Source organism: Neoarius graeffei, chromosome 22 (assembly GCF_027579695.1).
Source record: "Neoarius graeffei isolate fNeoGra1 chromosome 22, fNeoGra1.pri, whole genome shotgun sequence".
Lineage (NCBI taxonomy): Eukaryota > Metazoa > Chordata > Actinopteri > Siluriformes > Ariidae > Neoarius > Neoarius graeffei.
In genome coordinates, this window is record NC_083590.1 from 3,340,134 (window position 1) to 3,363,934 (window position 23,801).

The 23,801-nt window shown below is 41.8% G+C and overlaps 1 protein-coding gene across 3 annotated transcripts in view; it reads left to right on the top strand.

The window, feature by feature from the left end:
- tcf20 (transcription factor 20) overlaps positions 1-20,194 on the top strand; it is a 35,552-nt gene extending 15,358 nt beyond the window's left edge. For 2 of the 3 annotated variants that reach the window (XM_060904200.1, XM_060904201.1), the window contains exons 3-6: positions 385-478; positions 4,214-4,263; positions 15,382-15,475; positions 19,138-20,194. In XM_060904200.1, coding sequence (XP_060760183.1) covers positions 385-478; positions 4,214-4,263; positions 15,382-15,447 — 210 coding nt within the window. In that variant the 3' untranslated portion in view covers positions 15,448-15,475; positions 19,138-20,194. The remainder of the gene's footprint in view (positions 1-384; positions 479-4,213; positions 4,264-15,381; positions 15,476-19,137) is intronic. The other variant, XM_060904202.1, reaches the window with a different exon arrangement.
- The last annotated feature ends 3,607 nt before the right edge of the window (positions 20,195-23,801 follow it).

A 23,801-nucleotide genomic window follows, 5' to 3' on the forward strand; every position in this document is an offset into this window, starting at 1 on the left:
AAGGCAGCTGGCCATATATGTAGCATTACCTTTTAAGTAAAGCAGGCCATACAGTGTGTACTTGTTTTAGTTACAGAGAATTTAGGTTAAAACATACAAACAGAAAAATAAGGCACAGGATCTGCTATAATGATTTTTTTTTCTAAATGTTATCGTTTGAATATTGATATTCGGTGTTGATACACAAATTGGCCCACTGTAATTCTATATTTTTCTGAAAGTTCCTAATTGAAATTTTCATCACTTATGCTCAGATGAATCAGCATATTCTTAATTTCCCTGAGGGAACCCTCCCAAAGGGATCAATAAAGTTTTATCTAATCTAATCTAATATGAATATTGCGAGTGTACATTGAAGAAATATTCTGTGTATCTTTTTGTCAGAGCTGTTCTCATTGTGAAATGGCTGGTTCCACTCTGGGTTGCTATAGTAAAGGCTGCACACTGAGGTATCATTACCTGTGTGCTGTGGAGGCAGGTGAGCCATGTCTCTTACTTTCTTAAATTTCTGAGGATTCAAGACAAAGTACAACATTTTAGAATCATATTATATTAGGAATAAAAGCAGGTATTGCACGTTTTTTTGGGCCCTGTTTTGATCATCATAATGCACAAGGTAGCAGCATTAGTTTGTTTTTGTGTGGCAGATATATTCTTGGCATTTTCCTGGTTATTGTACTAAGCTGTAAATTAGGTGTGGATTCATTTATTCCTTATGAAAATGCAAAGCCAAGTAACATTTGCATAATGGTGTACAATTAGAATACACACACATTTTATTTTGTAGAACTGGCTGACTCGGATAAATTAAGTGGACTACTTGTGCTTGTTTTTGTAATTCCACCCATATTAGTGTTGACATGTTTATTTCTGGTCATGAAAGTATAAACTCAGTGAGAACGGAAAAAAAAATGAACACCATGCCATCAGCATACTGTCAAGTCACGCTTGAACCTGCCTGCATTATTATGCCTCCGCCACCTTAAGGTGCAGGAGGCATTATGTTTTTGGGTTGTCCGTCTGTCCGTGCGTCCGTCCATGCGTGCGTCCGTCCCGAAACCTTGTGAACACGATATCTCAAAGGCTAATGAAAGGAATTTCACCAAACTTTCACCATTTGTGCGCTTTGGGACAAACATGAACTAATTAGATTTTGAGGTTAAAAGGTCACAGGTCAAGATTACTGTGAGGTCAAATGTCCATCCCCAAACCTTGTGAACGCCATATCTCAAAGACTAATGAAAGGAATTTCACCAAATTTTCACCATTTGTGCACTTTGGGACAAAGATCAGTGTTTCCCACAGAGCAGGTAGCAATTTGTGGTGCTCCACTGTGCCGATGAGGGAATCGTGCGTGGTGGTGTCGTGGCGGTCGGTGGAGTCGGTCATTGAGGTGTATGCAAAGTGTTTACAGCGGGCGGTGTTCAAACACGCAGTATTTTTCTTCAGAGTCACCTGCTGGGACTATTTTAAAGCTACAAGAAGCATTTGAGATTATTCAGTTCAATCTAAATTCTTTTAAGTTCTTTAAGAGAAGACAGCTAAAACAATTTTTCCCAGAACCCTGCCTGGTTTCATTCCTCAACCCAACTTTACATTACAGGGCAGGTCGTTAGTTTGCTGGGCTTGATGTTGGTGGAAAACCTGCCTTTTAAATTTATGAAAATTACTCACCAAAACTGAAGTTAAAGTTTAGTTTTTACTAGAGATGCACCGATTGCAATTTTTTGGGCCGATTCCGATTTTCCATGGAGTGTGACCTGCCGATACTGATTTTGGCCGATTCCGATTTCATTTTTTCAAACCACTTCACAGCACACACACAGACTATTTTCTTTTTATCTTTTCTTTAATGGAACATTCTGCCAGATTTTCAGTAATAAATTTTCAACACCTCAAAGGTTGAAAACAAACAAAAAGACATTGTTCTTTGTAAAATCTTTCTTCATGTTTGGTATTAACATATTAATTCCTGAAATAGGAAATTCACACAAACATTTTTTCTTTTCCCATCCAATATCTGGCACAAAAACAACTTCCCCCCATATATTATTTGCCTACTGCTATGGAACACACTTTCATAAGCCTATTTAGATCTGAAGACGTATGCCTTATAGAACAACCCATTTCTTCATTCAGTATCAAAACACAAAAATAATTTCCAGTCATACTTATACCATAGCCATTCTATCATCTTTGTCAAATGTGTATTTGTAGAGTAATTTCCAATGGAATCAATTGCAACCAAGGTTGTAAAACAAACAAAAAGACATTTTTTTCTCTCTCTCTGTTTGTACAAATCTAACTAGATGTTTGGTAACAGGCTAATGTATTAATTCCTGTAATGGGAAATTCACACAACCACAAACATTTTCTTCTTTTCACATGCAATATCTGGCACAAAAAAAATTCACTATATTTGGATATCCAAATATAGTGAAATTTTTTTTTTTTGTTAACGGCGCGCGCGCCAGAGCTCGTTAGGCGCGCAGGACTGACACTGTTCTGCGCAAGCGCAACACAATCGCACTAAAAAGCATGGTCAAGCTGCCAGTGGAGCTGCAGTCTTTTTAGTTGCGAATTACGAGCATTTCCACTTTCATCTCTATGTGATACACAAGTTTTGATCGGCAAAAAATCGGCATATTTTAATTTTGCCCGGCCAGTCACCGGTCATGGCCGATCACGTGAAAATCGGCCGATTCCGATCGGCAGCCGGTCAATCGGTGCATCTCTGGTTTTTACCTTAGTTTTTTGCCTTTTTGGTAGGCAATCTTTCAATCATTCTTTAGTTGACATTCAAGGAATAAATTGCAAAAAACAAGCTGGAGGTTTTTATTTTAAATATTGAACTCAACACTTACCTCAACCAATACTAAAATGAAATAAATAGTATAATGTAACAACAAAATAATAAAATAAAATATCATAATTAGATGTAAGAAACCACTTAAGGTAACACCAAGGCAACTAACAGTAATGAAAAAGCATTACCCTAATTGGTGCAAAGCCTGCATGCCCTATCAGAACATTTAATTCTGCGTGGCTTCCTGAAAAAAAAAACCTCAATGCCCTATCGTAAGGGAAGTCATTGCTGAAGCGGGATAAACGGGATAATGCAATAAGGCTGGTTCCTTGCGTCAAGCTGCTACTGTATGCATCAAAATTGGTTTATAGCCTGACTCAGGGATGTCCGTTTCCTGTAAGCCAAGAAGGCTATGATAAAGCTCATCACGAGCACGACGTAGGCTACCTTTTAAAATAAGGGGTCGGAAGGCGAATTGGGAAGGCTGCGTTATTTTTAATTAGCCTTACAGGCCACTTGCAGTCCGGGTATATGCGCACCGGCAGGCCTGTGTACACGCCTCTCTCTCTGTCTCAGTGTGTGGGGGTGTGCGCGCGCGTGAACGAGAAGAAAGAGCACTATGAATGAACGGAACGATACGCAACGGAATTTTTTTTTTTTTTCAAAATCGCGAGTCTGATTGTGTGGCGATAGGAATCCATTGTGTGGCACTGCGCCACACAATGGTCTGTGTATGGGAAACCCTGAAGATGAAATGATTAGATTTTGAGATCAAAAGGTCTAAGGTCAAGGTCATTGTGAGGTCAAATGTCTGTCCGAAAACCTTGTGAACACAATATCTCCAAGGCAAATGAAAGGAATTTCACCAAACTTTCACCATTTGTACATTTGGGGACAAACATGAACTGATTAGATTTTGAGGTTAAAAGGTCACAGGTCAAGATTACTGTGAGGTCAAATGTCCATCCCCAAATCACAACTTAATAAGGCGTGTAGTCTGCCAGGCGGAGGCGTCCCCATCGACGCCGTTGGCGTCGAGTTCTATCTAGTTTTTCTGATAGTGGTAAATTGGAGAATACATGCTAACGAATAGGGATCACAGATTACATGGTGTTGCTGACCTGAACTAAACATTAAACCAACAAAAAACTTTTAAAATATTGTGATTCAGATGTGCTGGATGTTCACTGACTCGCTTGCACTCTTGATCTAGCTTGAGATGCAAAAAACCAAGAGTTGAATATTTTCTCAATTTTCTCTGCCAATGATAAACACGCCTGTAGACTCACACTGGCCATTATGGCAATAACCAGTCATGTAACCATGGAGTTAAACATCAACACTGCTTTCAGAATTGTAATGCACTTAAACTCGGAACCCTGATTTACTTTTTGTTTTTCTTTTAAGACTGCTGTCTAAACGAAGATAATTTCTCCATGAGGTGTCCAAAGCACAAGGTAAGAAAAATGCTGATTGGCTTTTACTTATATATATGCATTACATGCACTGCCTGGCCAGAGTCACGCACACTAATATTTCACTGGACCGCCTTTGATCACGGCGCGGGATCAGGACACTTCGTCCAATGACCGTTTGAGCCAATTGTTGAGACATTTTGTCCAAAGCCTTTTTCATACGCACCATCAGTTATTTTATATGTGGTGACAATATGTGCGACACGATTGAGAAAAAAACAGAAACCAAGAACAGGAAACAGGATCGGAAACCCAGGGAATCTAGATGGGAGGATAAGGCTCAGTAATGCGCGCTGACGTGGCGTAATACTTTGCACTGAACGTCGTTTTCTCAGTCTTTATACAGGCACGCTGATGCCTCTTGATCATGTACATGTGAGCCTCAGTGTGCGTGTGCCAAAGTGCACAGGACTGACACCCACATAATAGTTGGGGCCCCGGAAAAGGATATCTGGCAAGTGCGAGTCATGTGAGTATAGATTTTGTATGTAATTTGGTCTAATAAAAACAATCTCTCCCCACAAGCGGCCCCAGCCGAACGCACCCGAAGTCGGCACTTGCTGATTCCCATCATTTCCAGTTTCGTTTTCATTTTGCAATGGCGGCCCCCCACATGCGTGAGGAAGGAGTTTTTGTCGAATATTTCTTGGATTTTACATTAATACTAGGTAGGAACCCGTCGTTTTGAACACACTCACCGAGAAAGGCAAGTCTGGGGCAATCTTTACTCGCCATTAGATTTCACAACACACATTTGGCGAATGGTGGGTGGTTAAACTACACGCTGCAAAATTGTGTTTTACTTCGGTCAAATTCCACTGAGAATTCCTCCTTTTTTCGAACAAACAAATGCCTGAAATATAAAATAATTGAGGGCGGCACGGTGCTGTAGTGGTTAGCGCTGTCGCCTCACGGCAAGAAGGTCCGGGTTCGAGCCCCGTGGCCAGTGAGGGCCTTTCTGTGCGGAGTTTGCATGTTCTCCCAGTGTCCGCGTGGGTTTCCTCCGGGTGCTCCGGTTTCCCCCACAGTCCAAAGACATGCAGGTTAGGTTAACTGGTGACTCTAAATTGAGCGTAGGTGTGAATGTGAGTGTGAATGGTTGTCTGTGTCTATGTGTCAGCCCTGTGATGACCTGGCGACTTGTCCAGGGTGTACCCCGCCTTTCGCCCGTAGTCAGCTGGGATAGGCTCCAGCTTGCCTGCGACCCTGTAGAACAGGATAAAGCGGCTACAGATAATGAGATGAGATAAAATAATTGATAGTGCGTATGAAAAAGGCTTTGGACAAAATCTCTTAACTATTGGATGAAATGGCGTTGGACGAAATGACCTGTATCCCATGGCACACATTTGCCATAGCATTATTTCATTGTACATAATCACAACATTTATTTCCATTCAGAGTTGCATTAATTTTTCGCCAAGATCTTGTCAAACCACTTCAAAAAGTCTTCCCCAGCACCTCCCAAAGATTTTCATTTGGGTTAAAAGTTACCTGCATTTAAACATGATCGATATTGATAGTACAAGCTCTAATTATAATAACGCACACAAGTGCAGCCACCTGATTCGGTATCATAAGAACTTTAAGAGCTTAAAAGTCCAAAAGCATGTCAGGTTTTATTGCACATGGCCAACCAATATGGCGTCCAGGATGTGATGTCAAATCGTTCATAGCCAGGTACCGGAAGTTAAGTGTAGCCAATGTAAACATGCTTGTTCGCCTGGATTTAGTCAAATAAAAATGAGTTCTCTTCAAGTCAGTGCGAGCAGCGGGGAAACGGATATCTGTATGAACCTCGGGAGAAGGACCATCTGCAGCTGGGAAGTGAGTTCAGCACCGAATCAGCAGACGATTATAATGATGGAATCGGTGGTGCTTTACAGGCGCAAAGTCAGGAAGGCAGGAAAAAGGGTTCGGCAGTGATCTGGTGGAAAGTGTGCCAAGCGGAAAACTGACATTGAATGGGTTTGTTGTAAAGAGCACAAACTTTTACGTGACATAACAGGCACAGTCACTGAACTGTTTCACGGATAAACCCAGTTTGGAAATGTATATCACACACAAGCCTGCACTGGAAATGGACTGTGTGCAGACCATGGTAGCCTGATGTGAGAGGAGCAGCACCAAATGGAGAACTCAAATCCATAAGCAGCCTATTGTATCGAAATTCAGTGTGTGCATGTGTTTATTGTGTATATGTGTGTGTCCATACTAGCTATTTATTTATTTATTTATTTATTGTGTGTGAATATGGGTATAGACATGCAATATGCCACAGTAGTTTATATGGTCTAAAGCCAGGCGAGTGACAGCTCAAAGCCGAGTGGGAGTTCATAGCGGAGCGCATTGAAGGGCGGAGCACCGGACAACAAACTCTATATCTTTATTTACGTAAGACAGATGGGTTTTTAATTCAGCACTTATTTTAATTTGCTTTAAAAAATGTGGGATTATTTATGAACACATTTTACACTCATTAGGGGCTCCGCTTTCAGGTAGTGTATGTGTATTATGTGTACAGTTGTGCTCATAAGTTTACATACCCTGGCAGAATCTATGATTCTTTGACCATTTTTCAAAGACTATGAATGATAACACAAAAACATCTTTTCCACTCATGCTTAGTGGTTGGGTGAAACCATTTATTGTCAAACGACTGTGTTTTCTCTTTTTAAATCATAATGACAACAGAAACTACCCAAATGACCCTGATCAAAAGTTCACATACCCTGGTGATTTTGGCCTGATAACATGCACAGAAGTTGACACAAATGGGTTTGAATGGCTACTAAAGGTAACATCCTCACCTGTGATCTGTTTGCTTGTAATCAGTGTGTGCACATAAAAGCTGAGTGAGTTTCTGGGATCCAGACAGACTCTCGCATCTTTCATCCAGCCACTGACGTTTCTGGATTCTGAGTCATGGGGAAAGCAAAAGAATTGTCAATGGATCTACGGGAAAAGGTAGTTGAACTGTATAAAACAGGAAAGGGATACAAAAAGATATCCAAGGAATTGATGATGCCAGTCAGCAGTGTTCAAACTGTGATTAACAAATGGAAAATCAGGGGCTCTGTTAAAACCAAGCAAATGCCACAAAGTATCTCGCCTACAATATGCCAAACAGCACAGAGACAAGCCTCAAAACTTCTGGAACAAGGTAATTTGGAGTGATGAGACCAAAATTGAACTTTTTGGCCACAACCATAAACGTTACATTTGGAGAGGTGTCAGCAAGGCCTATGATGAAAGGAACACCATTCCTACTGTAAAGCACGGAGGTGGATCGCTGATGTTTTGGGGATGTGTGAGCTACAAAGGAACAGGAAACTTGGTCAAAGTTGAAGGAAAGATGAATGCAGCATGTTATCAGCAAATACTGCAGGCAAATTTGCACTCATCAGCCCGGAAGCTGCGCATGGGACGTACTTGGACGTTCCAACATGACAACGATCCAAAACACAAGGCCAAGTCGACCTGTCATTGGCTACAGCAGAACAAAGTGAAGGTTCTGGAGTGGCCATCTCAGTCTCCTGACCTCAATATCATTGAGCCACTCTGGGGAGATCTCAAGCGTGCAGTTCATGCAAGACAGCCCAGGAATTTACAGGAACTGGAGGCTTTTTGCCAAGAAGAATGGGCAGCTTTACCATCTGAGAAAATAAAGAGCCTCATCCACAACTACCACAAAAGACTTCAGGCTGTCATTGATGTTAGAGGGGGCAATACACGGTATTAAGAACTGGGGTATGTAAACTTTTGATCAGGGTCATTTGGATGTTTTTTGTTGTCATTATGATTTAAAAATAGAAAACACAGTTGTTTATCAATAAATGGCTTCACCCAACCACTAACCATGAGTGGGGAAAAAAGTTTTTGTGCTATCATTCATATTCTCTGAAAAAAGGCCAAGAAAGCAAAAATTCTGCCAGGGTATGTAAACTTATGAGCACAACTGTATATGTGTATTAGTTTTGAATGTCTATACAATTCCAGCTAATTAGCTTGCATCCCTGTTCTGTGGATGCTGTTGGAATATTGTTATACCCCTGCTCCGAAGGAGAGGGGTGTACTGGTTTACCTCTGTCGGTCTATCCATCTCTATCTTTGTATTTCTGTCTGTCTGAAACACCCTTTTTCTCAGCAACCACAAATCATAGCCACTTGGTACCGAGCTTCAGCTTGGGGTTCTATACCTTGTGTACCATTTTCAGGTCTGTCACACATCGACTTTCTGTTTACTGACTGAATATACTTAGGAAACATATAGGGTGGATTTTGACGCCATTTCAAGAAGCAAAACGCCATTTCAAAATGAAGTTTACCAGGATGCTGTTTGAAATCCTTGGGGAGAACGCTGCTCTTTACTTGTTTCAGGGTTCATTATTTGTTGAAGTCACCATTCATAATAAGTGTCCTATTCCTTCGATTGCTTGCATTCTGATTTAAGCGAGAGCGGGGGAATAGGTCAGTGAGCAGTAGCTCACAGCTGATCTTGTTGGCACAGCATCGGGTTTGAGAGTCTAACGCGACCTGCATAGCCCAAGAGCTCAGCCTGTGGATTCCTTTCAAAGCAGTCAGGCTTAAAATGCTCCTCGCAAACAACAGACTTTCTACCCAAGGAGAGCTCTTCTAAAGTGTGACCTTTTCCTGAGTTGTGTTGCCGCTGTTTCGCGAGTCGTTTACGTTTCTCAGTTGTTGGAAATGGAACACAGAAAAAATGCTTTCCCTTATTATCACACTTTTATTATTTTTGTCACCATCGGCTTTGGGGGCGGCACAGTGGTGTAGTGGTTAGCGCTGTCGCCTCACAGCAAGAAGGCCCGGGTTCGAGCCCCGTGGCCGGCGAGGGCCTTTCTGTGCGGAGTTTGCATGTTCTCCCCGTGTCCGCGTGGGTTTCCTCCGGGTGCTCTGGTTTCCCCCACAGTCCAAAGACATGCAGGTTAGGTTAACTGGTGACTCTAAATTGACCGTAGGTGTGAATGTGAGTGTGAATGGTTGTCTGTGTCTATGTGTCAGCCCTGTGGTGACCTGGCGACTTGTCAAGGGTGTACCCCGCCTTTCACCCGTAGTCAGCTGGGATAGGCTCCAGCTCGCCTGCGACCCTGTAGAACAGGATAAAGCGGCTACAGATAATGAGATGAGATGAGACCATCGGCTTTGCGTTCCGCCATTTTTTGACAATGTTTTGTCCATCTGGCTACATTGTGGCGTCAGGAGCAGTGAGCCAATCAGGATACAGGAAACCTATCGATGATACTATGTCATGCTGACCTTTGACACCACTCTCAAAATGGCAATATGGCTGTGCCCTTGAGTGAGCAGGAATACAAAAGAATTTTAAAGCACTGCTTTATGTGACCCAGTATGACAGTACCGGCGAATCAAAATACATTTGTGTAAGAGGTGTAATATACTATTCAAAAAAAGTAGGGGATATTGGATTTACAAGTAGAATGAAATGCAGATCATGAGGTCAGGAAGGAAACAAATGACAGAAAAACATTAAGGAAACATTTGTCAATTTATTCGAAACCCTGTGTACAGTCAGTAAAGGACAGATTCTCCAGAATAAGGGTCAACACAAACACAGGGTCACACAGCAAATTTACCACCATTTTGAAACCGAGTCAGTAGCGGGTAAAACCCCCTCGGTTGGCTAGACAAGCTCGAATTCGGCGTGGCATACTCCTAACGAGACGTCCCAGGTCATTTTGGGGAATGTTATTCCATTCCTGTTGCAATGCTGCAGCAAGTTCTTGGACATTGGCAGGAGGTTGTTGACGTTGGCGTAGCCGCTGTCCAAGCATGTCCCAGACATGCTCGATGGGGGGAAGGTCCGGACTGAGTGCTGGCCATGGTAATCTGGTGATATTCTGCTGCTGGAGGTAATCTGTAACGATCCTGGCCCTATGACATCTGGCATTGCCATCTTGGAAAATGAAACGGCGGCCATAACGACGTGCAAACGGCACAACATGGGGTGCCAAGATGTTGTCCCGGTAGTACTGCCCTGTGACACGTCCAGCAACAACATGCAAGTCTGTTCTGCCAGCAGCAGTGATGCCTCCCCACACCATTACAGAGCCACCCCCATACGGATCATGTCTAATGACGTTAACGTCATGGAAACGTTCGTTACGTCGGCGCCAAACCCTCCTGCGTCTGTCCAGGAAGTCCACAGTGAACCTCGACTCATCTGAGAACATTACGTGGTTCCATTGGCGATTATCCCAGCGTTGATGATGACGACACCATTGGAGTCTGGCCCTAATGTGACGATCCCTCAAACAGGGAATGACACGAGGACGTCGGGCGTGTAAGTGAAATCTGTGCAGTCGATTCCTGATGGTCTGGCCACTCACTACCAAGCCAGTATCCCTTCGAAGTTGAGACCTTATCTGATTTGCTGTTTTATCTGATTTTATTATTTTATTTCTACTATTGTTTAATTCTTATTATTTTCTTTTAATTCTTTTAATTAATTGTTTTAGAATAAAAATAAAATTATTTTATGTAATTTTATTTCTCTATTGTTTACTGTTTTTGTTCTTACTTCTGTAAAGCACATTGAACTGCCATTGTGTATGAAATGTGCTATATAAATAAACTTGCCTTGCCTTGCTGTTACCATACGATTTCTCAAGGCAATAGTGCGGATGAATCTGTCCTGAGCCTGAGTTGTTGCCCTTGGTCAACCGGATCGTGGTCTATCCTGAACAGACCCTGTAGCACGATGTCTGGACCATAATCTGCTGATGACAGACTGGGAAACATTCAATGCTCTTGCCACAACGACCTGTCTTGTGCCAACCTGTAGCATGCCAAGGGCACGTAACCTCTCATCCTGTGTTAGACGGCGCATGGTCTCTGTTTAATTAACGACTTCAACCACTGATAATCTGATGCTTTCTCTTCAAAATCTTCCTTTGGAGTGGCTCTAACCTTCCAATTCAGAGTCATGCAAATTTGTGGCACGACCCCCTTGATCATCAGTAGCATCCCGTGCTGATCATGAGAGTGTCATTGATGTGTTTGGGTGATGAATTTCTTTGGAAATGCTTCCTCAGTAAGGAACTATACAACATGCTTTCGTATCCCTTTGTATATGTGAAAATTTGGATCTCAAAATAAAATATCCCCTACTTTTTTTGAATAGTATTTTTCTAGTCTGTTCATTTTTCGCTGCGGGTTCCCTTTAAGGTCGGGATTCTGTGGTGTGAAAATGATTCCTCATGCTCCCTGAATCACTCTTTCACAATTTGAGCCCTAATTTTATGCCCGTTCCATCAGAGGAAAGAAAAAAACACTGATGTGAGAAAACCTGGTCATTCTGTACATTCAGGTCATCAGCTGACTTCATTGTATTGCCCCATAATGTTGCTGAGTCTCAACCTGACCAACTGAATCAACCCCAGATCATCACACTGCCTCCAGAGGCTTGTACAGTGGACACTGTGCATGATGGGGGTGTTGCTTCATGAGCTTCTCTTCTTACCCTGACACGCCCATCACTCAGGAATCCTTGATTTGCAAGTCACGTCAAAGCAAAATAGAAACCCGGTTGCCGGCCATGTTGGTAGAGATACAAATGCGGGGTCAAGCAACATTCCATACAAAACAGTCACACGTGTGCAACTCTGTTTGTCTTTCCGCTGCTTTAAGCGTTCTTTTAGCTCTGCCATAGCTTTGTGCTGTATATGGTTGTGGTCACAACACAGGGTTCCTGCGGGGTTTTAAAAGGTAGTAAAAGGTAGTTAATTAAAATAGGCTAAATTATGGCCAGTAAAAAGTAGTAAAAGGCAGTAAACGTAATCTGACGTGGTAGTAAATTTTTTTGACCCCCATCCAACTGGGCCTATGTGTTTTCTAATTCGTTTAATTAACCTGCATGCCATAATATCCATAAATTACTACATTTGGGCGAATTTATTTTTATGTATCGAGGAGGACCGCAGTGAGGAGTTGGTGGCGCATGCGCATTGAATTCCAATAACGGTCGAATCCAGTATAAATTTATACCAGAGATTGTTTAGTACGAGACTGACTTTGTTTATACGGCTCTAGTCGAATCTATCTGTTGACCCGACTGGCGACATCTGCACGAGAATTAAAGAATGGGGAAATGCAAATTTTCAGACCTCTGGCTGGAGGAACCTGATTTTAAAGACTGGCTAAAGGCGGTAGATGGCAATCGGCGAGAGGCGTTCATTGAAAAGTTGATCGAAGAAAAGGTCAAATAACTGAGGCACATGTAATGCGTTGTGTGCGCGCGCGCGCTTGGTGCGTTGTGTGCGCGCGCGCGCGCCTGCCGCGTTGTGTGCGCGCGCCTGCCGCATTGTGTGCGCGCGCCATTTGAGGCATCCAAAATGTGATGAGCAAATCTGTTGAACTGTTCAAATGATTAAGATTAACCCTCTAAAACACTGATCTCTGGGAGGAAGGTGTTGACTCTGCCCACGGGCCTTCACGACTACAGGACTGGGGCAAATGACTATCTTAAGCAAACTTGGCAATGTGTTGAGAGACTGCCAAAATAGGGCTTGGGTTATGTGTGTTTTGTATCTTTAGGGTGTGTGTCTTGTCTTTGTCATGTGTGTGTGCACCCATGTGTGTGTCCACCCATGTGTGCGTGCGCTTTGTGTGTGTGTGTGTGTGTGTGTGGGTTCGTGTTTGCCATTTGACCTGATTTAAATGTAATGAGTTGATGTACCTAAGCACATAAGATTTTTTTGTGCAAATCTGTTCACCTGTTCAAAAGATTATTCCACAAACAAAATGTTGGCCATCTTGAAAGTGTTGGCCGACAAAATGTAATCAGATCTTGTACTTAATGTGAAGTGTTGACACACAAGGTTTAGTGCAAATCTGTGTACCCGTTAAGAGGTTATGGGCCACAGTTTCACAGTTCAATAAAATTATAACTTATATGTGGAAGTTTGTTTTCTTTTATGCAAATATGCATTACTCCATGTGTAGCCCTAGCAATGGGAGGCTCTATTATGTGTCCAAAGGGAAAGAGTTACACTACCAGTACGTTCAGATTTTCTTTCTATCTTGTCTCATCAATCCAACTCTTTGGGTAGAGTTGTCACTAACTTATATATAGCACATTCACTTGGACTAACACATACACTCAAAGATTACCTTGTTAAATTGTGAGAAAATGTCCAAATCCAAATTGTCGCTGTGGTAGTAAAAAAATTTATGAAGGTAGTAAAAAGGTAGTAAATTCAACATAAAATATCTGTAGGAACCCTGCAACAGTACTTGTGGCCATGGTACATTCTGATTTTTTAGAATTCCGTCCGTGATTTGGAAAGAGGGTGAGGAAACTCTGAGGCTTAGTACGGAGAGGAGATGAGGGGATCAGGATACTTTGTCCAATGACCATTTCGTTCAGTAATTAAGACATTTTGTCCAAAGCCTTCTTCATATGCACTATCAATTATTTTATATTTCAGGTATTCCTGTGTTTGTGAACGAAGCCCCCATGAGAGCGCTGCTCTGTGCCTAAAGATTTAACATGATCCAGTCAGCTTTAAAAATTAACAATTTGGCCAATGGAGCTCGTAGCGAAGCCAAATTTTACAGGCACCTCCCTCTAAGCCCCCCCCCCCCGGAAAGAGCACAGTCTCGGGTCAGTAGGCCTGCGCCTCTGCCTGGGATTTGCGAACGAAGCCCCTGTGAGAGCGCTGCTCCACGCCTGAAGATTTAATATGATCCAGCTGGAAACATAGACATTGCAAGCGAGCAGCCTGCAACGACAAGGGAGTTAAACTCATCCCAGGGTCAGCAAGTGGCACGGGCTGACGTGGTTACCCCCCCCCCCCCCCCCCCCCCCCCTTGGTATGCTCTTTAGTGTTGAAGCGCACGTTCTATGGCACTCGTTTGCTTTACAAAAATGTGTTTTGCTTCAGTCAAATTCCATTGAGAATTCCTCCTTTTTTCAAACAAACAAACACCTGAAATATAAAAGAACTGATAGTGCATATGGAAAAGGCTTTGGACGAAATGACCTGTATTCGTACTCGATGGTCGGTAGAAGCATCTTATCTTCAGAACAGTCTGACTTTTTTTAAATAATATGGGTCAAAACCACACATATGTATCTTCTCTTTGTATTGAATCTTTGCTCGATCGTTCAAATCGTGGTAATACTGAGAAAATTCAGCATTGTTTACAGACACGCTTTCAGCGGCTGCCATCCGAGTTGCTTTGTATCTCCACTATCATGGTGGAAACTCATGACGCAGCACATTTTGATCACGTGGTTGCAAGTCATCCCTACGGTCAGTCTGGACTCATCAGACCACATGACCTTTCTCCATTGCTTCAGAGTCCAATCTCTATGCTCCCGAGCAAACTGAAGCCTTTTTTTTCTTTCCTTTGGCCACACACCTGTTCGTCTCAATCCTCGTCACACTGTGAGTGTGGAAGTGCTTATACTTTCACTATTAAACATGGTTGTGATCCGTGACGATTTTACTTCACCAAGCGTTTAAGTGATCTCTGATCATGGTCAGTCAAGATTTTCTTTTTTCCAGATCACATTTTTTTGTGAAGTTGACAGTTCATCTCGATCCTTCCGGGGTTTAATAATGCGTTGTTCAGTTCTGAATCCAGTTCCACTCATTTCAGCTCAAATCTTCGTAGTTGTTTTCTTTGCTTGAAGCAGGGCAATAATTTGACCTTCTGAAACACAGGGACATCTTTTCCATGAGCACGGGATACACCTTCGACACGTTTGTGTAAGAAATGAGAAGCGACTCACTGCATCAGTTCAGGTTCAAATAATTGTTGCAGCTGAAACACATTAATCACTGCAGTAATTATCCAATCAAACCCTCTTACGTATTTGCTCATTTAAATCCAAATGGTGACTTCTGTTTGGCCTGTGTGTGTGTGTGTGTGTGTGTGTGTGTGTGTGTGTGTGTGTGTGTGTGTAATATATAATAGTTGAGTCAAGTTTATTTGTATAGCGTTTTTAACAACAGACCTTGTAAACAGCAGATTATAATATGTAATATATACACACACACACACATATACACTGTGTCTGTGCATTTTATTTAAAATTTTATTTATTTATTTCAGTTTCCACAAAACAGTAAGCCAGCCAAACCTGCAGCTTCACACCAGGAGCAGTCAGAACGAGGCTGAAGACACACTACACACACAATCATCAAATGTCAGTAAACCTTCATTAATACAGTTTTTTTTTCATGAGTTGATGTTTTTAATTTAATTTTAATTAACACCAGTTAGTTGTTTCATTTACCAGTTGGATGATACAACTCCAGCTTGAACATATTTACAGTTGTGGCCAAAAGTTTTGAGACTGACACAAATTTTGGTTTTCATAAAATTTGTCTGAACAGTGTAAAGGGGACTTCATCAGAGAAAAGAACTGTTTGCAGCACTTTCTCCAGGCTGCAGAGGACTGGGGTAAAGTTACTTTCTCTGACGAAGCCTCCTTCAGACTGTCTGGGACATCTGGAAAAATGATTGTCCAGAGAAGAAAAGGTGAGCGCTACCACGAGTCCTCTGTCATGCCAACAGTAAAGCATCCTGAGACTGTTCATGTGTGAGGTCGCGTCTCATCCAAAGGACTGGGCTCACTCACAATTTTGCCTCAGAACACTGCCATGAATAAAGAATGGTATCAAAACATCCTCCAAGAGCAACTTCTCCCAATGATCCAGGAGCAATTTGGTGATGAACAATGCTTTTTCCAGCATGATGGAGCACCGTGTCACAAGGCAAACGTGATAACGAAGTGGCTCGGGGAACAAAACATTGAAATTTTGGGTCCATGGCCAGGAAACTCCCCAGATCTTAATCCCATCGAGGACCTGTGGTCAGTCCTCAAAAAGCGGGTGGACAGACAAAAACCCAAAAATGGTGATAAACTCCAAGCACTGATTATGCAAGAATGGGTCGCCATCAGTCAGGATTTGGCCCAGAAGATGATCTTTAGTATGCCAGGGCCAATTGCAGGAGTCTTGAAAAAGAAGAGTCAACACTGTAAATATTGATTCTTTGCATAAACTTGATGTATTTGTCAACAAGTGTTTCCAGGCAAAACAAACCTTGCCCGGCAGCACTTATTTTTTACCTACCGGTATATGTTGATAACGGTAATATTTCTCAATCATCAACTGTCAGGTTATAGTCCTATGAAAATCCATGACCTTGGGTTTGACATTTCAAAGTCATTCAAGGTCAAAGGTCATGGCAGCAACTGAAAGCCCATATGGGACTTCTTATACCGGTATGTTGATAATGGTAAACATCTGGCTATCATGAACCATTTTAAAGTTATAGCCCTTTGAAAACCCATGACCTTCAGTTTGACCTTTCAGGGTCACTCAAGGTCAAAGATCATGCTGCCAAATGAAAGGCCATATGGGAGTTCCTATACAGTATGTTCATAATAGTAAACATCTGTCTATCAACAACTGTTTTTGAGTTATAATGGAACCTTTGGTCGAAAGGTTGACCTTTCTGGTGACCTTGGCCTTCATCTTCACCCAATTACCTCCAGAATTTAATCAGGTGATCTACGGATCATTGTTCACCTACCCTGAAAATTTAAAGTTGATCGGTGCAACCGTCTAGATGCTAGATTGTTAACAGACAGACACACAAACAAACAAACCGCACTGATTATGATCCCTCGCCCCACTGACTCCATCGTGGGCGAGATAGCAAAAGCCTTTGAAGCTTATGAAATGCTTATAATTGTACTTCAGTATACCATCTGACAAAAAGATCTAAAAACACTGAAGCAGCAACTTTGTGAAAACCAAAATCTGTGTCCGTCTCAAACCTTTTGGCCACGACTGTACATGGATTTGACCTGTTTCAGATTTTACACACATTTGGTCTTTTTTGTTTAACCCGAGTTTTATCTTCATGCACGCTTTGTATTTTCTGGATTAAGCCCAGCTTTACCTTTTTGAGTTTTTCCTCCCTAATTGTACACATTGTTGAGTTTACCCAGGCTTCACTCTTTTACTCTTTAATTCACTTGAACTTTAATTTTTCCACCTGATATTGAGCTTTTCTACAATGAGTTTTATGCTCAGATGGAACCTGAGCTCAACCTTTACCACGGTTTCCTTTTCTAGGTTTGAGTTAACCCTCTGGGGTCGAGAGCTTCTCCAGTGAAGCTCAGCAGGTTTAGAATGAGTATGTCATGTATTTAAATAAATATTTTCATGAGGTTTTTTTTTTATCATACAAGCATGATAAACATATTGAGAGAAATTTTATACTTTACACTTTCCTCTGTGCCCACTGACAAATAATATTATAGTATTTAAATTCCCTAAATTAGATGAAACATAAAACTTGTCACCTTCCCCAGTCACACTGAAGTCGAAGCGCTGAGCGCACACTTACAGATTCATAAAAGACTGTTCCCATGGTAACAACACGAGAATCACTTTCACTCTTTCGGTTTTGATTGGTTTCTGTTTCCCAGTGGGAACGCCCACCGTAAACAGGATAAAATCTGTCGAAGTTCAGGATAATTGGAGGTAAAACTTATTGTGAGATGGCACGCAGATTTTATGTGCCTCGGATGATTCAGGACAGCGAATCAATTCATGATTCAGTTCATGATTCAGGACAGAGATTCAACTCAATCTTGAGAACTGCGACACGGTGCCCTTTTTCTTTTTTTTCTTTTACTTGATCCAGCCCAAGATCAGCTCAAGTAAGTGTAAATATTTCTTCTATTTCTGATGAGCAGATCGGTTGATATGCGTGAGCTGTAGTGCAAACACAGGAAACATGACTGAGCAATTTTTCCAGAGTTAAAAGTATTTTACTCACAAATAGTTAATCTTACTGTATTTTGAGTTTAGGGAGTAAAATTTGGAGTTGGAGCCAAATTTCAGAGTAATTGTGTAACAGAGCTGATTGTGGCTCTGAACTGAGTAAAATAGTACAAGAGTTAATTTCATGACACACTGAATCAAGTCAAATACCAAAGTAAAGTCAAACACCAGATAAATGAAGATGTTGTAAAAATCAGTTTTTGAACTGTGTTGGAATGTGTGAAAAAACATGACCTTACCCATTGGGACTTGACCTGATGGGATTAAGAGTTGGCAGTGGGAGGGGTTTTCACTCTTCTCATTGAATGGAATGGAATTTTTACCCTTCTCATTGAATACCCCTCCCACTGCCAACCCTTTATCCCAAAGCAACAGGGCATACATTTTTTGATGGCCAGTTAATTGTCCAAATCAATGGAGCAGATTTAAGTTTGTGTGTTTGATCCATTCCTCACACTGAACAGAATCACATCAAGTGACCAAAACAGTTCGACACAATGGGTACGGTCATGTTTTTACACACATTCTAACACAGTTCTAAAACTGCTTTTTACAACATCTTCATTTATCTGTTATTTTTTAAAGTACAATCCTGATATACAGACTACAGAGACATTATTTTAGCTGAACTTGTACTGAAAACAGAAAAGTTATATGACTTTGAAAACACTGCTTAGATTTTTTGAAATTGACAAAATCAGAGCATACCAAAATCATGAGTGCCAGAGAATATCCTCAGACCCCAGAGGGTTAAGAATGAGCATTTTTCTTTTCATTTTTTAAAGCTTTAGGCTGACCTTTATATTTTATGCCTATTCTGTGTTTTTTCTAAGTTTTATTCAAAGTATTACCTGAGCATTAACATTTGTAGATCCGTAAAATATTTTTTATGGGTCTTAATCTTTTTAATGTTGCAGCTTATTTGATCTTTTGTAGCTTCGTTTGTTTAGTTGTTTCCGTTTCAGACGTGGGTCTGATCTGGAGTCTTTGTGTGTTCTCTCTGCAGACGGCGAGTGTGACCGAGCGGAAGGATTGAGACCAGCGCTTTTACAGACATTACTGATTATGGATCAACTGACCGGAATGTAAAAAAAAAAAAAATTATAAACTTTCTCAACACAAAGAACACAAAGAAAAAACTTTTGTGACAAAGAAAAAAAAGTTTTGTTAATAATCTACCTGTATCATGGGGAAAAAGTCTGAAAGAAAAAAAAATCAACACTACGATGGAAGGAAAGAAGATGGAGCCGGACGAAAAACTTTCATTTTTCATATCATTTGAGTTTTAATTCTGTTTAAAGCTCATTACTTTGTTTTATTCAGCAGTGTTTTTGGGAACAAGAAGCCGACGTGTATTATTATTATTATTATTATTATTATTATTATTATTATTCACATAATTATTTTTACCCATTATGATTTTAAAGCAGTATTTTACTCATCATTTATGCCTCCGTTACGGCATCATTCCTTCACTCAGACGAAATCTTGTTGCCACGGAGACGTTGTTGCCGTGGAGAACGGACATTTATTGCCTTTGAAGGTGTGTGTGTGTGTGTGTGTGCGCGAGACTGAGCGAGCAGCCTATGATGTGCCTGTGTTCCATTTTCATCAAAACAAACAGTATGTCTGAGATCACACCCTGTTCCCTACGTAGTGCACTTTTTTTAAAGTCTGAATTCAGAACGTGTAAGATCCAGTGCACACATCAAATCCCACAATGCACTGCAGTAGGTTTGGGGATGAATAATGACTACCCAGAATGCCCTGCTGTGTTTGTCAGGAAGAGGGAGTGAAGGAACCGTTTCAGACACAAGGAGAAAAATATATAATGTTAATTTCTGAATGAAAGCGCGCATGTGTGTGTGAGAGAGAGAGACCATCAGAAACAAAATGTTTGTTGCCATAGAGATAAGGATGAAAAGGTACATTTCATTTCCACCTGCTCATTTTTTATTCTTGTAAAAATTTAAATCATGGAAGAAAAAAAAAAGACTATGAAACATGTTGTACTACAAAACTGTTGATATGTATATGCTTCATCAATACAGGAAGTCCTGAAAGCTGTGTGTGTGTGAGTGAGAGAAAGAGAGTATCTTTTACCTTGACCTCATGCAGTTCCTTGTTTGACTCCAGCCCTGAGAAAGGATGACTGTTAGGTTGTGGATGTAAGGTGTTTTGTGAAGCTCTTGAACAGATGGCAGCTGCTGGAGTCTCAGTGTAAGTCATGTGTAACTGTATATATTTTCATAATCTGTAAGTTTGACTATAGTGGCCATGTAACTTTAAACAAGATGAAGAACTTTATTAGCTCCATCAGCTGCAGGTTATACAGTTGTGGTCAGAAGTTTACATACACTCATCATGGGCATGAATGTCATGGTAATTTGGGGCTGTTAATGATTTCCTCGAACTGTTCTTTTTCCAGGGTGGAATGATTGTACAGCAAACAGCTTTAATGACTTCAAAAAACAAGGATTGAGTGCACAAGTTTGAATTTATTTTGGAATCCACACAGGGTCAAAATTATACATACAGGCTCAAATATATACATACACCCCCACTAATCTCATCTCATCTCATTATCTGTAGCCGCTTTATCCTGTCCTACAGGGTCGCAGGCGAGCTGGAGCCTATCCCAGCTGACTACGGGCGAAAGGCAGGGTACACCCTGGACAAGTCGCCAGGTCATCACAGGGCTGACACATAGACACAGACAACCATTCACACTCACATTCACACCTACGGTCAATTTAGAGTCACCAGTTAACCTAACCTGCATGTCTTTGGACTGTGGGGGAAACCGGAGCACCCGGAGGAAACCCACGCGGACACGGGGAGAACATGCAAACTCTGCACAGAAAGGCCCTCGCCGGCCACGGGGCCCCCACTAATATTTGGTTAAATGTCCCTTAGCAAGTTGCACCTCAAACAGAGACTTTGGGTCGCCATCAACAAGCTTCTGGCACAATTCTGGCTGGATATTTGACCACTCTTCTTGGCAGAATTGGTAGAGTTCATTTAAATTGGTTGGCTTCCTGGCACAGACCTGGCTTTTAAGAGTAGTACGCAAATTTTCAGTAGGGTTGAGGACAGGGCTTTGGGAAGGCCGTTCCAGAATCTACAAATGCAGCATAAAGTGCAAACACTGCAGACTATAAACTGTACACAACATAAAGTGCAGAAAAGCTTAGTAGAGGATGGTCTCGAGCTATCATCTTTTGGGTTTTGGGCCCGACAATGCTTCCGCTGTGCCACTCTGCTGCAGTGAGTTATTATCTACGAAATAATTCAAGAAATGAGACTTATCATATCCTATTTCAGTACCAAAGAATGAATAAGTTGGTTGAGAGGATATGAGGTTTATTTTTTAAGATTAGAAGTGATAGAGATGCTGATCCACACTCCAGACCAGTAGGTGGCAGTAATGCACCAATTCACTGAAGAGGAACAAGAAACGGAACAAAGCTTGGATGGAGATGTTTGTGTGTGTGAGAGAGAGGGGGCGCACATGCGCTTCCTTCCTTCCCCGGTGCTGTGTGGAACATCACTAAAGGTGAGTGAATGTGAAACTTCCCACCTGAGCTGCTCGGTTAACAGCTAGTGGAGATTCTGGAGTCATGAATCTGTGGATTTTTCTTGCTGTGTCCTGATTCTTTCCACCTCTTCTAATGAAATGAGGGTCCAGACGGCGCTCTGGAGGAAAATCTCCACAGACTCCTGCTGCTACTGGCTCAAAGGAGAAGTTTAGTCATGGGGCTGAGTCCTCTTTTATTTTTAAACTCTTTAAAGGATATGGGACATGAAACATAAAAGCACGCTATATCAGTTTCTTTCCTTTAAAAATATGAATTAATTGCATCAACAAATACAAAATCATCTATTAAATTCAGCAAAATCGTTATATTCGTGATGATTATATGGCATTTCTGCTCGACTTCCGATATGCATTTTTTGCAACCTGAAGAGCCGCTGTCACGTGGTCATACGTCACAAAAACTTTCGGGCACAGCACAAGCGGGTAGATGAATGGAGAAGTGGATGACAAGAAAATTGTTTTTATAGTCTTTAAAGTACATTGGACACCACGGTGTATTGTGCTGCTTATGGTTGCAATAATTCCAATGGGAAATGCCCTGGAGTAAGTTTTTTTGCATTCCCCAAGGACCCGACGCTGAGGAAAGTGTGGGGTCACCTGCGCATGCGCAGTAGGCTTCGCACATGCGCAGTAGGCTTGGTAGGACAACTTTACAGAACACCTGTTGAAAAAAACTTTGCACCTACTGTTTCCCACAAACTGTGTTCGGACCATTTCACTGAGGATTCTTTCAGCATTAATACTCAGGTACTGAGCGATATTAATTCATGAAACAGGAAGCATAAGGATGAGAAAAAAAAAACAGTTTAAATCCGGAAGCCGTGCACACCTGCGCCAGGCTGCACAAATGCGCGCAGCTTCCCGACCCAAACCGTCTCTCTCTCTCATCCTTACACTTCATGCCTCATGCTCCATGAACCAACATCGCTATTATTTTTTTTTTTAAATTGGATCTGCGCGATTCAGCCGTGAAAAAGGCGGCATCCGTCGAAAGGCGCGCTGTTTGCATCCCTGCACGGAGGCCAGGGGACAGGGCAGGAATATTTTTGTTGATATGAGTGATCCGGTGCGATTTCGCGACCCCCCTGTTGAAGACCTCTGCGCTAAGCGACTGAAAGCCGAGGTAAGGATTAGTATTATAATTTTGGGTGTATCAATGATTGATTATCATAATTCTGACTCGTTTCGCCATTTTGAATGTTTTCATCTCGGACTCTGGAAGCATTGTATCTCAATCAATCTCGAAAAATATCAGCAAAAAAAAAAAAACTAGCTTGCAACGGACTTTAGCTAGATCTATGATGAACTTTCAATGTCTCATCTCATCTCATTATCTCTAGCCGCTTTATCCTTCTACAGGGTCGCAGGCAAGCTGGAGCCTATCCCAGCTGACTATGGGCGAAAGGCGGGGTACACCCTGGACAAGTCGCCAGGTCATCACAGGGCTGACACATAGACACAGACAACCATTCACACTCACATTCACACCTACGGTCAATTTAGAGTCACCAGTTAACCTAACCTGCATGTCTTTGGACTGTGGGGGAAACCGGAGCACCCGGAGGAAACCCACGCGGACACGGGGAGAACATGCAAACTCCGCACAGAAAGGCCCTCGCCGGCCCCGGGGCTCGAACCCAGGACCTTCTTGCTGTGAGGCGACAGCGCTAACCACTACACCACCGTGCCGCCAACTTTCAATGTATGATACAAAAATAATACTTCTTTCAACAGATCATTAGCCTTTGAGCAGAATTGTTTTGAACTTACCAGGAAGTGTTATCGAGCCGACCGCTTTCAGTTTCATGAGGGCTGAATGAACTCTCACTCTCAGAATCATCTGACCCGTCAGAGTAAAGACAAGATCCATGTTCATGTGAATTTCCAGCTATCGGTTCGAATTGATAGGGTCTAACTTCACATCTCTGTGAAACATCGGGAATGTCACTGTCGATGGTGTCCATTTCGGTAACCTGTTTACATTAGATTTCCAAGCGCTGGCTCCTTGGGAAGTTTTTTTGATGTCACGGGTCACATGACCACCTAGCTCATTAATGAATCCTTGTTTTACG